Source organism: Lycium ferocissimum, chromosome 1 (assembly GCF_029784015.1).
Source record: "Lycium ferocissimum isolate CSIRO_LF1 chromosome 1, AGI_CSIRO_Lferr_CH_V1, whole genome shotgun sequence".
Lineage (NCBI taxonomy): Eukaryota > Viridiplantae > Streptophyta > Magnoliopsida > Solanales > Solanaceae > Lycium > Lycium ferocissimum.
The window spans coordinates 7,849,259-7,861,498 of NC_081342.1; the positions used below are offsets into that span (position 1 = coordinate 7,849,259).

Below are 12,240 nucleotides of genomic sequence, written 5' to 3' on the forward strand. Positions count from 1 at the left end.
ATATATGAAGATTCTAATAATTTATTCAGGTCAACAGTAATTGAATGAAAATTAAGGCAAAGTTAATGCTTTTTTCCTTTCATTTGATTTGATATAATAAATGTGATGCATGTGACAAATCAAAATAATTCAAAGTTGAAACAAAATTAGATTTATTCAATATTCAAAAGTTAAAACAATAGGATTAACTCAAAATTGTTATGCTACATAAAATAAAAGTTCAGTCATCAGATAACTCCAACCTCACATAGATTTTTCTTTTCCAACCTTTTTATGCATGTAATAAAAAAACACATGCAGTTTTGAAGACTTCTTTAAAATGGTTATCCAATTGGTCTATCATAATTATACAAAAGTTTTTAGAAGTTAGTTTTAATTTTCTTTATTTGAATATTTGAGTGTATATGAAGGGAGTTAAAAGAACAGTAAAAAAAGAGAAATGCAGTGGTTAAAAACAGTATAAGTTTACTTGCAAGTATTTACACCAATTCAATCAATGCAATATGTATATCTTCCTTATGCATATTGATCACTTAATCATAATTAAATAATATATATTTTACTTTAATATTATAACTATTTTGGCTAAATTATTTGGTTGGGTGAATTTTCGCCATTGAAAATCTAAACATAAAATGCGGAAAAAAAAAAGCTAAATAGGAGATTGAATTATATGTAATATTTTTCTTGTGTATCTAAGACATGTAACATTTATGATTAATAAATAAAATATTCACTTTAATAATATCTCTATTTATTATTAATGTTTTGTTTTTTATTTTACCCAATATTCATACCTGTTTTTGGATTTAGCTAATCCAAATTGCGTCGAGAAATTGACTCAACTAATTCAAATTGTGTCGACATATTGACTCAACTAATTCAAATGTCGTCGAGATATTGACTTAGTTATTTCAGATTCGCATGATAGATTGACGTTGAAGGATAAAATGATTAATCATTACTACAACAATTACAAGTCCATTTTCTCACTTGCCATTCAATAACACTTTTGGTCCTTCAGTTATGGGTAAATTCTGATGTTGGTACTTGTGATATTCAATTAGGCACATCTAGTCTTCAATTAATTAAAATGTGTCATTTTAGTCCCTTTGTGTAGAAAATTTGTTATATTTAGACTCTTTTCGAATTAGACTATCCTTAAATATGGAGCAAATACACAACTTTAATATAACACATCACTAATTAAATAGTTGACCAATTAATACTTCAGAAAATCTGTGATAACTTACAAACAAAGACATCAAACGTTCACATTCCAAGTAAAGTAAGGTTAAATTTGCCTAATCAAATATCACAAGGACTAAAATTAAAATTTATCAATAATCGAGCAACCAAAAGTGCTATTTTCTTCCAAGAACATTTAAAAGTTACAAAAAGAAAACTCACAATTTTATTGATAATAATAATACTCCTCCTCAAAAAGAGATAAAAAAGAGAAACCATATCTCTCTCTCTTTAATTTCTCGCCACCCACCCACGCCACTCAACTATTTATTTATTTTTCCCATTTTTTTTTCTTCTCTTTTCTCTCTAAACAAAAGCAAACCAAAACAAACCCTTGTTTCAGTTTCCTCTTTCTTGTGAACAAACAAACAAAAAAATGAAAATGGAGGCTTTGGACCCAACAAATGTTGCTGCATGTTTCATGGTTGATGATGATGATGATGACCTTCTCAACTTCTCTTTGGAAGATGAACATGATGATAAAACATTAACTACCCTTACTAATGACCCCCTTTCTTTTTCTTCTTCTTCTTCAGTTAACCACCCTGTAAGTCCTAAAGTTACACTTCAATACTCTTTATTTTCTGTTTTTAATCTCTTTTAGTCCTTTTTGAGGCTTTGGGGTGAGACCCATAGTTTATTTTTGGCCGGAAATGTTGTGACTCGGTTTTTTGGTGAGTTGACTCGGATGAGTTGACCTTGGACGCGTTAAGTAAGCCTGAATAAAAAGGTTCATTGTGAAAAGAGTTTTAATTTTTGGTGGTGAAATTACCCTTTTGACCCTACCCTTGTTAATTTGTTTACCGGGTCGACTAATTTAAATACGCGTTAAAAGGTTTGTTTAGGATAGCTGTTTTAATTTTTGGGCTCGAACACGAGACGTCTGGCGGTGAAATTACCTTTTTTGTGTTGCATGGTTGAGTCAAAAGAGATGGCTTACGGTATGTCCTTGGAGGGTATTTTGGTAAATTGATGCGGAAAAGGTGGGCAGTTTTGAAACGGTTGTGGGGGAAAACAAAGTTGGGAGGCGTTAGGAGAAATGATTATTTGTTTGGACTATTTTGCCCTTGAAACCCTAACGTAACATAATCATGTTTAATAAATTAATTTACAAAATTCTTAAGACAATTTGGGGTTTTTTTTTTTTTTAATGAAGGAAATGTAAAGTTTTGGAAAATAAAGTGGGGTTACTTTAGGAATTTTGGAATGTCTAGAACATGCTTTTATGATTGGAGCATTGGCTGTCATTATGTGTCTGAGCTGGACAAATAAATGTGGCATATCCGTTTCAACTTGCATTTTACTATGTTGAAAGACATTTTTGTCCCTAACATCAATATCTATTTACACCCAATTTGTCAAAGTTGAAAATTGTACAGTCCCCAGTTGGAAATTTTGACTTTTATTTTCTTCCTTGTACTGTCTACAATTATTATGCCTAAGAAAATTACTAGATACCCTCCTAGATATTTTCATCCTTTAATTTATAAAGAAAACACTAAAGTTTTTTATTTTTTTATTTTTTTATTTTTTAGAATAATATCCTGAAAATTGAGCACTTGTTAAAGTGAATATTAAAAATAAAAGTTAGAAATAAAATTGTGGAGATTTACAGATTATGATTTTGAAATAATTGGTTCAGTTCCTCACAAAGGTAGGGGTAAGGTTTGCGTAACACCACTTGTGGGATAACACTGGGTATGGTATTGTCGTTATTGTTTGGCTCAGTTGAGGTTATTAACATAGTGCATTTTGCAGGAATGTGTAGAGGAAGAATTGGAATGGCTGTCAAACAAGGATGCATTTCCAGCAATAGAGTTTGGCATACTTTCCGATAACCCGAGCATTGTATTTGATCGCCATAGCCCGGTTTCGGTGCTGGAGAATAGCAGCAGCACCAGCCACAGTGGTGGCAATGGTGTTGCTGCTGGAAACGCGTATATGAGTTGCTGTGGCAACTTGAAAGTCCCGGTTAATTACCCTGTTCGTGCACGGAGCAAGAGAAGACGCAGAAGACGAAGAGGCGGGCTTGCTGACATGCCAACCCAGCGTTGTCTGGCGGTGAATCAGCCGAGTTTCAAGAACGTTAAGCAACGTGAGCCATTGCTTTCGTTACCGATGAATTCAGCTAAGAGTGCTGCTAGCATTGGGAGGAGGTGCCAACATTGTGGAGCTGATAAGACCCCACAATGGCGGGCAGGTCCTCTTGGGCCGAAAACGCTGTGTAATGCTTGTGGGGTCCGCTATAAGTCGGGCAGGCTGTTGCCAGAGTATCGCCCGGCGAATAGCCCTACTTTCTCGGCTTCTGTGCATTCCAATTCGCACCGGAAGGTGTTGGAGATGAGAAAGCATAAGATTGGAGTGGGAGGAATGTTGATTCATGAAGCTTGTGGATATAGGGTAGAACCGTAGTGAGTCATTTGCAGGACATTTTTCTTCTTTTACTATAGTTAGCATAGACTCTAGGGTTTTGTTGTAATGGTCTTGATGGTCAGTGATTTCTTTTGGTTTTTCCATCAAAATCCTCTAGGAATTTTGAACTTAGTGTGTTTTTATTATGCTTTTAAGATAGAAATCCAGAAAGAAGAGCTCCTAACAAAGATTTGGTTGTTTTTTTTTAAGTTCCATCTACTTACCTTGTCATTTGCATGAATTGGAAATGATACTTTTATCTTGAGAATGATGTTTGTGGTAGTTGCTGGAAATGTTTTAACATTGCAGAAGCTGCTGTTTGCTCAAGATAGAAGTTTTGAAGGTTTAAGTGTTCTAATTGTTTGAGGGGTTTGATCATCTTACTTTGGTTTACCCCTTTATGTAATGAATGTCTTGTAATATACTTCTTTTGCCTATGAAGCATTCTGCAATGTATTGTTTATTTGTGAAGAAAAGACGAAGATGGAACTCATATGCAGAGTTCTCATGATATATATAGTGGCTGTTGAACAGGCTGGTGAACGATTATAGTCTCAGCAGACTTCGTCTTGATTATTGAAGCTGAAGAATTGTTTGCTCAACAAATCTGAAACTCAGATTTGAGGACTATCTTAGTTTTCTTTGTCGTGTTACATTAACTTGTTCGACGAAAAAAGCAGTGAGTTTAAGAGAATGAAGATTTCTTGACTAACTGGCTGGTTTTTCTTGTTCCAAGAAAGGTTTTTTTGTGACTAGCTGATAATCTGCCTCCTCTTTGTCCTGTGCTTTTAATGCTATAGGACTATTATATCATGTGTTGAGTTGGAATGTAGACACTGACTTTGTCCCTAGCAGTATAATCTGTATTACTTTACAAGTTCTGCTAATATGCATGGACATTCTTAATGTCTTGGAGGCTCACATTGTTAGACAATTGTAGGTATTTGTTTCAGATGTATTTTGGTGATAACGTATCTCTACCTCCCACCAACACCAAGTATCGGTAATTCTATCTACCAACGACAGAAATTATCTAGTGTTTTTTATTCACCCTTTTAATTTGAACCTCGGTCTACCGCGATCTTCTCCACTTCATTGACTGCTTGGCTACACCTTCAAATGTTTTTTGTTTGGACAAGATATGACAACGTCCACCAAATTGGATAGTTTGTATCTGAGTGAAAATCTCCTTCCTTTGTGCAGAAGTTGTCAATTGAAGATATTTGTAAGCTTCAAATTTGTTCATGCTCAGTGCAACTAAGTGTGTGACCTAGCAATCAATGGAGTGAGTAAAAACGAGAATCTACAACAGATCAAGGTTCAAATTGCAATAGAGATAACGAGCCTTGGGTGATTTCCTTCCATTTGCTTAGCTTTGGTGGGCCGAGCTATTCAGTAACTGTGTTGGTGCGAGATAGCAGGTGTCAGCTATCAAGTAAAATAGTCAAGTTTTTTTTTTGGGACAAGGTTTGACAATGTCACCTTTTTTTTAATCTGTTTATTAGCTCACTAGTTAGGTAGAGTAGAAGTGACATTACAAAGTGGTGGTGATATTTTTTTTTTTCCTTGCTTTGTGCATTTCAGTGACTTGGATCCTATCCTTTTAATAGTGATCATGACTGGTTTTTCTTTGATCTTGATGGCTTCACATTTGCTTTAAGTCACTTCCTGTACATGACATTGAACTTTTGTTGTGTTCTGCATTTTTAAAGCTTCTTCTTTGTGAATTATATCAATTTTATAGTTCTTTATATATTAGTCAAAGGCGGCTGCACTGATAAATATTTATGAGTGGCTGCCATTTTCTCATGGTGTCACTAATATGTGTGCTGGTTACTAATAATGCACACTAGTTTATGGTTACATATGATGACAGTAATGAGTGGTTATAAATTATTTACTTGCTTGACTCAGACTCATGCATAGTTTCAAGGTCAATAACTAATTTCCCAAAGAAACTAGTTCATTGGCTTCCATGTATTGCAGAATTAAGTATATGTTGAATATAATCTATTGTCATCAGAAGAGTTTGGTTTGAATTAAGTTACTATTTTAAGTTGAATATAGCTTATTGTTGTTCGAATAGTTTGCTTTGCAGTCTGTAAGAATATATTATGTGGCAAGTGCAGAGCAGATTCAGAACTCTAGCTATGTTCCTCGGGTTGAGAATATGCTATACGCGAAACCCAAGGGTTGCGATGTAGGCAGCCTATCCTGACACAATCAATTACTAATTTCACAGCTTAAACCTGTGACCTACAGGTCACACAAAAACAATTTTACGACGCTTAGGGTAAGGCTCCCATGCAAATTGATAAAATTGGATAGAGTTTCTCCTATTTCTAGTTCTATTAAATTTTCATGTCTCTAGTAAATCATATAGCATGACAAGCACTTGTTAAAACTAGTCACAACCATAACTATCCACAATTTGTAACAAAATAGTTGCCCAAAATACGATAAGGTTAACACGTGCTTTGTTCGATTTCCAATAAAATCCAACTCTTGCTTGATAACTTTACCCTAAGCAGAGGCAGAGCTTCGTCGAATTTTTTTACTAAATGTGTGTATATCGAAAATAAGTAAAAAGAAAATGCTGGGTATAATTATAAAAAACGGAGTTCCAGTCGAATCGCAAGAAAAGCTCAACACTGCTAGTGAAGCTCTACCATAGGGCATATCCATTATTTCCATTATATAGCCAATCACACCGCTCTCTGTCTATCCGGCTGGTATGTAGAATTTGCCATTATAGTTATTTATGCATTCATTCAATTCCTCAAATGTTGATACAGCTTTCGAAAAATTCTATATACGCCACTGCCCCTAAGCGCCGATCACGGCCCTAGAGTGAATATGGAGGCAACTCTCCTAGAATCTGTCTGCTGGGAATCACACTTAGTGGTTATAATAAAAAGCATATTCATAGGCCGGCTCTTGTGGATATAGCCATAATATTAGGGGTGTTCATGGTTCGGTTTGGGTTGGTTATCGATTAAAACCATAACCAAATTAATTTAGTCGGTTTTTAAATGTCTAAAACCATAACCAAACCAAATAAAATAATAACCACCGGTTTGGTTATTGTCGGTTTGGTTCGATTTTTCGCTTTTATGAAGCAGTATGAGACTTATCAGTAAAACATTAAAAAGTTGAAAAAGACATGTCTTTTTTTAGGTTCAAACGATAACTTTTATTTATAATTTAAGGTGAAACATACATCATAAAAACATTTTCACTATTAGTGATAGTGTAGTACTCAAGTTACCCAAAGTTGCTAAACTATTACATATAGAGCTAAAAACTAACTTAGTAGTGGCTGCACCATTTTTGTCGTCTTAATACACATACCTGGAAATAAAGTAGAGCGTAGGAGCTTTTAGTTGTTGTTACAAACAAACATATTAATTAAACATAAAGTCTACCTAAAATTAAAATGAAAATATATGAAATAAAAAAACTTTGTGTAATGATCCCAAACTTTGGGGCAGTACATGCATGTTGCCCTCAATTCTCCCATTTTATTAAAAAAAACCTTTGTGTAATGATCCCAAACTTCAAACGTTTTTCTATCGTTATCCCCAAGGCTAGGGTCTCGACTACAAGGAGTTGTTCTTTTTTACTTTTTAGGAGGATTACCCACGGAAGAAGTATTAGGGCATTACCATGTGCTTGAGTTGCAAAGAATGCGATGTTATCGAAGTATCTTCTATAGGAACCTCCAAATCTACAACCTCTGTCCTTTTCATATGAAAAATATTATAAATTTAGGACCCATTCAGACAAGAAAAAAGAAAGGTATAAATTCGAAAAAAGAAGAAGAAGAAACAACCGAAAATCAAATGGCGGACAAAGAAAGGCTAAAAATTTAAGTTAAAGACATTAGACTCTAACGTGACTTCTGTTAGCAGGTTTACAATTAACACTTAAAAGAGTTAAAAGACTTAAAGACATGAGCTTGGACATATTCTTAAAAATATGGGCCTTAAACAATCATATGAAATAAGTAGATCAAAAATCAAATTAATGATTAAAAGGTATAAAATATTTATAATTATTTATGAAAAACTAATATTATACATATAAATAATTATAAAAATTATGTATATAATTTATCGGTTTGGTTCAGTTATTTATTCCGTTATTTTTTAATAGAATCATAACCAAACCAAATATTATCGGTTTTTAAAATTTAAAACCAAATCAAACCAAACCAAACCAAATGTCGGTTTTTTTATTCGATTTGATTAAATTTTTGGTTTGGTTTTGATTTTAACCAAAACCGTGAACAGCCCTACCCATATAAGAGATATTCTCTATTGCAATGTGTGCACCCTTTTTTAACCCAATGCCTTTACTTTCATTTCATATGTAGTAATTCAGTAACATGCTAGCTAGCTTTTGTATGTCAAATCATGGTTCAATTCCTTAGCTTTTGTTAGCTGCTTCATCTTAAATTAATTTGTTAAGGAAAAAACACTGCTATTTATGTATTTTAGGTTTGCAACATGCTCCTCACGCGTGGGTCTAATCTTTTAGTTTGATCAAACAAATATTTTCATTGATGAGGGGCTGAGACTCAAGTCCAGAATATTTGTGTGTTAAGATACCATATTAAATTGTGTGAATAGTGTTATGACCATTTGTGATAGGGCCTAAGACAATAATACATATATTCCATGACTAGACTAAGGATTTTCTTGCGTGCAATGAATGTATGGGTCTATTCACGTTTGTCCATGTTTTTGGTTTCATTAGAGGTTGCCAAATGCATTTTGAGAGAATAAGTGAGACAGGTGTCCCATGTTCATGTTCACAAAAGAAATATTCACAAACTACCAAATATAATGCAATACAACATGTAGGGCATCATGCGATCTTTGTGAAGATTTTCTTTTAGGTTTTAGTGGTGGTTTCTTTCAAAACAAAACAGGGGACATTTTCTTTCTTTTTTTGTTAAAGTACTTCCTACTTTTCTAATATTAGCATGATTGGTATGGCATAAACTATTGACACAAAACAAAAATACTTTTAATGAAATTACTTGCATATGTTTGAATCCTTTACACTGCTGAAAATATACGTAACCATCACAAATATATTACTACTTTTGATATATAACCAAAAAAATCAGGATTCAAATTTCAACAAGGATAAAAAAGCGTTTCTTTCCATTAGTATTAGCTTTGTTGGTTAAAAACTTAGAGTTAACCGATGCTTGTGTTTGTAAGAGGCAGTAGGTATTCGATAAAAATAGTTGAAGATTACGGTAACTAATCCGAACACCATTACTATAAGAACAAAACATTATTTTCATACCTTATCTCCTATCTTCCACTGCTACTATATGCCGACGTATTTTTGTTTCCAAAAACACTTAAAAATGATCTGACATACTGTATAAATTTTCGAGGTAGAATACAACAATTATATTTCATCTAAATAACAATCTCACTCATTTGAAAAGACTTAATATGATGGAGGGTAGGGCCTATGGCCCAATAATAATACACTAATGACAAGTCGGATAGAGAACTAATTTCAATTTTGTGCCAGCTCTATTGTTGGCTAGTGAATTGTCTTCCTGAAATCAACGAGAGATTTATTCAATAATATAGAAAGTAGTTTGAATTTTGTGAAGGCTCTTGCACCATCAATAATTAAAGGTTGTCCCTGTATGTTATATGTATAAGCAGAAAATAACTCTAGTAACAATTAAGATATAAGAAAATCTTAAACGGAATATCGTAAATAACAATGAAGGTTAGTGTAAGAAGCTATATTTGAGAAATGTCTAAATTATCCATTCCACCCCCCCCCCCCCCCCCTCTCTCTTTTCTCTGCAAACTATATGCTTATTCATACAACTATTGTAAGAAGAATACTAAGATTTTATCCAAGTATTTGACAAAGAAACATGATTAGAACTTAGAAATTTTTTGGGAGAAACGATGAGGACTATGAATATCTAGAGTCACTTCAGTACATAGGAGTAATATTCGAGCCACAAGATGCATCAAGAAATTATCCCCTTTTTATTCTAATGATAAGTATTAAAAAAAGGAAGATGTCATGGTATTGGATTTTTTTTTTTCTGTCTTTGGTTGATTTAGTTCATTAATCATTAGTCTTATACCATATTGAAATACTTTGTTAATGATTATAATGAGTTTTGTAACTTTTTTTTTTTCCGGATAAGCGTAGATATTCGACTGTTTATTTAATCTCTAGTACTTAATTGTGATATTGCTTTAAATTTTTCTTAGAATTTGGTTTTAAAGTTCATTGGAGGATTTTAAAATTTTAATTTCCGTCTTTTTTTGTCTCCAAAGACCTACCTGTTTGGATGAGCTTAAAAAAAGTAACTTATAAGCTGAAAACAACTTTAAAAAAAAAAAAAAAAAAAAAAAATGTTGGGGCCCAACTTTTTTTTTTTTTTGGCTTATAAGCTGCTTTTTTAAGCTAAGCCAAACGGGCCAACTTATTTTTTTGGGCTTATTTTAAGTACAAAATGGCTTATAAGCGGTTTTCAGAAAGGGAAAAGGACACTGTGTGTCCACTCAACCAAACTAATCCCACATTTAACCCTTTGTTTGGGGTTAATCCCACTAGGTGTCCGGTCGGCCCAAATTAATGCCAAAAAATGGTCGGTCGGCCCAAAATAATGCCAAGGTTGGCTGGCCCAACGGCCTAGCACTTAAAAAAAAAAAAAAAAAACTTTTTGTGGCGACTAAGTTGCCACAAAAACGTCGCCACTAAAGGGCTGCTACAGCATATATACATATGTTGGAATTATATATACACTTTATATACAAGAATTATACATTTTATATACATATGCTGGAATTAATCTTACATTTATTATACATAAATTATACGTTAATTATACATTTATTACACACATATTTGTCACGTCCTTAGTCTTCAACTAAGCGCAAGTGCGGCACTTGACAAATCGCTCACGTTCTTGCACAACTTGCTCACGATCTTGCTATGCCAAGTCAGCCTAGTTTGCTACACTCAAGATCGCTAAGGGAATAGTAATTGAGAAAGACAAGAGAAATTTGCTAGAAGGAAGCTTTTTATTATAGAAGACTTAATTGTTTTTGCTTGATGATTTTACAAATGAATGACCCTCCTATTTATACTACTCACCTAGGGACTAATACGTAAATAATAATTATTATACAAGTCCCTATATATTTACTAATAAGCCCCTATTCTAGAAATCTCTACACAACTAGATTATTCTAAGGACTTTCCATGCAATTCCATAAGATTCTAAGGTCTTCCATGAGAAATCTCCATATTTCTCTAGAACCTTCTCATATAAGCTAGCCTCCTTTCCATGTAAGCATCCACATAAGCTTCCTACATGGCAAAAATAGTTCCACGTGGCGCCTAGGTGGCATGATGATGTGGCGGGTCATCACACTCTCCCCCACCTGATGTTGCGACGACCGCGGCGCACTGCTGCTGCTTAAACTCTCGACTCTTGTTTTTAAACTGCCACAAGTCTTCGTATCGCTCACATGTGGCCTCTTTCGGTGATTGCCCCTTCCAATGGATGAGGGAAATGGCGGTGGCTTCTTGCCCTTATTTTCGCCAGGCCTGATAGTCAATGATAGCTTCAATCTCCCTATTGTGTGAGGCGGTGATGGTAATCGGTGTATCACTTGACCCTTTTCCAGTTCATGCTCCAACTCAATTTTGTGATCCAGCTCACGCCTAAGAGGCAGGTGTTTAGGTAGCTCTTCGGAAATACCATCTTTGTTTTCTTTGAGCAAATTATCTATCCAACGCGGTGGTGTCTCTTGAGTACCATTATCTTCCTTCAAACTTGTAATGGTTGCCATGAATATTGTTGGCTCCTCTTTCTTGAGCTCCTTGACAAGGTGCATAGCTGAAAGTTCTGCATGGCCCTGTCCATGCGACATAGTCACTGTAGGCACCATGCAAGCGCCTTCTCGCTCCATGACCAAGAGACGTTGGAGGTAGGGTTCGATCATCGCGTGGCAATGTCTAAAGAACTCTTGCCCCAGAACAATATCAAAGATATCCATAGTAGTGGAGGTAAAGTTTGTCGTACCTTTCCAATTGCCCAATTTGACACCAACACCATTGGCTACACCACGAGCATTTTCTGGCTCAGCATTCACGGTCTTGACGCAGGTGTTAATTGGAGTGAGCTTCAACTCTAGTCTCTTTGTTGCGGCCTCGGTCACAAAATTATGAGTCGCTCCAGTGTCCACCAATGCACGAGCGAGCTTGTTGTTTATAGTGAGATCTACGTACTGGTTTTTATTATCGTTGGTTTGACTTTCTTGCTTCGTGACAGCGCCACATAGTCTAATCATCCCCAACTGTGCGATTCCTGTACTCTGTGTTTGCGTTTGCCCGTGACTTTCACGCACCATAGCGCTAAGGCTCTTCAGGTCAGGATAATTTTTTAAACTGTGCGGCCCTCTGCATAGGTAGCATCCCTTCTTCTCGTTCTGCACCTTCTTTTCGGCATAGCCCTGACAACCACTTGACTTCTTGCCGTCTAACTTGTTCGCATTTTGAGTCTTAGAGTATTGT

At 34.8% G+C, this 12,240-nt stretch overlaps 1 protein-coding gene across 1 annotated transcript; it reads left to right on the forward strand.

The window, feature by feature from the left end:
- Window positions 1–1,487: 1,487 nt before the first annotated feature.
- LOC132044728 (GATA transcription factor 1) lies at window positions 1,488–3,942 on the forward strand. The gene is made up of 2 exons (XM_059435263.1): window positions 1,488–1,795; window positions 3,007–3,942. Exons 1-2 carry the CDS (start codon window positions 1,625–1,627, stop codon window positions 3,658–3,660), a joined length of 825 nt encoding a protein of 274 aa, XP_059291246.1. The 5' UTR covers window positions 1,488–1,624; the 3' UTR covers window positions 3,661–3,942.
- Window positions 3,943–12,240: the final 8,298 nt, after the last annotated feature.

Coding starts and splice junctions, on each gene's coding strand:
- LOC132044728 (XM_059435263.1), top strand. CDS start 1,625: ATGAAAATGGAGGCTTTGGACCCAACAAATGTTGCTGCATGTTTCATG. Junction 1,796..3,006: donor CTTCTTCAGTTAACCACCCT/GTAAGTCCTAAA, acceptor TGCATTTTGCAG/GAATGTGTAGAGGAAGAATT.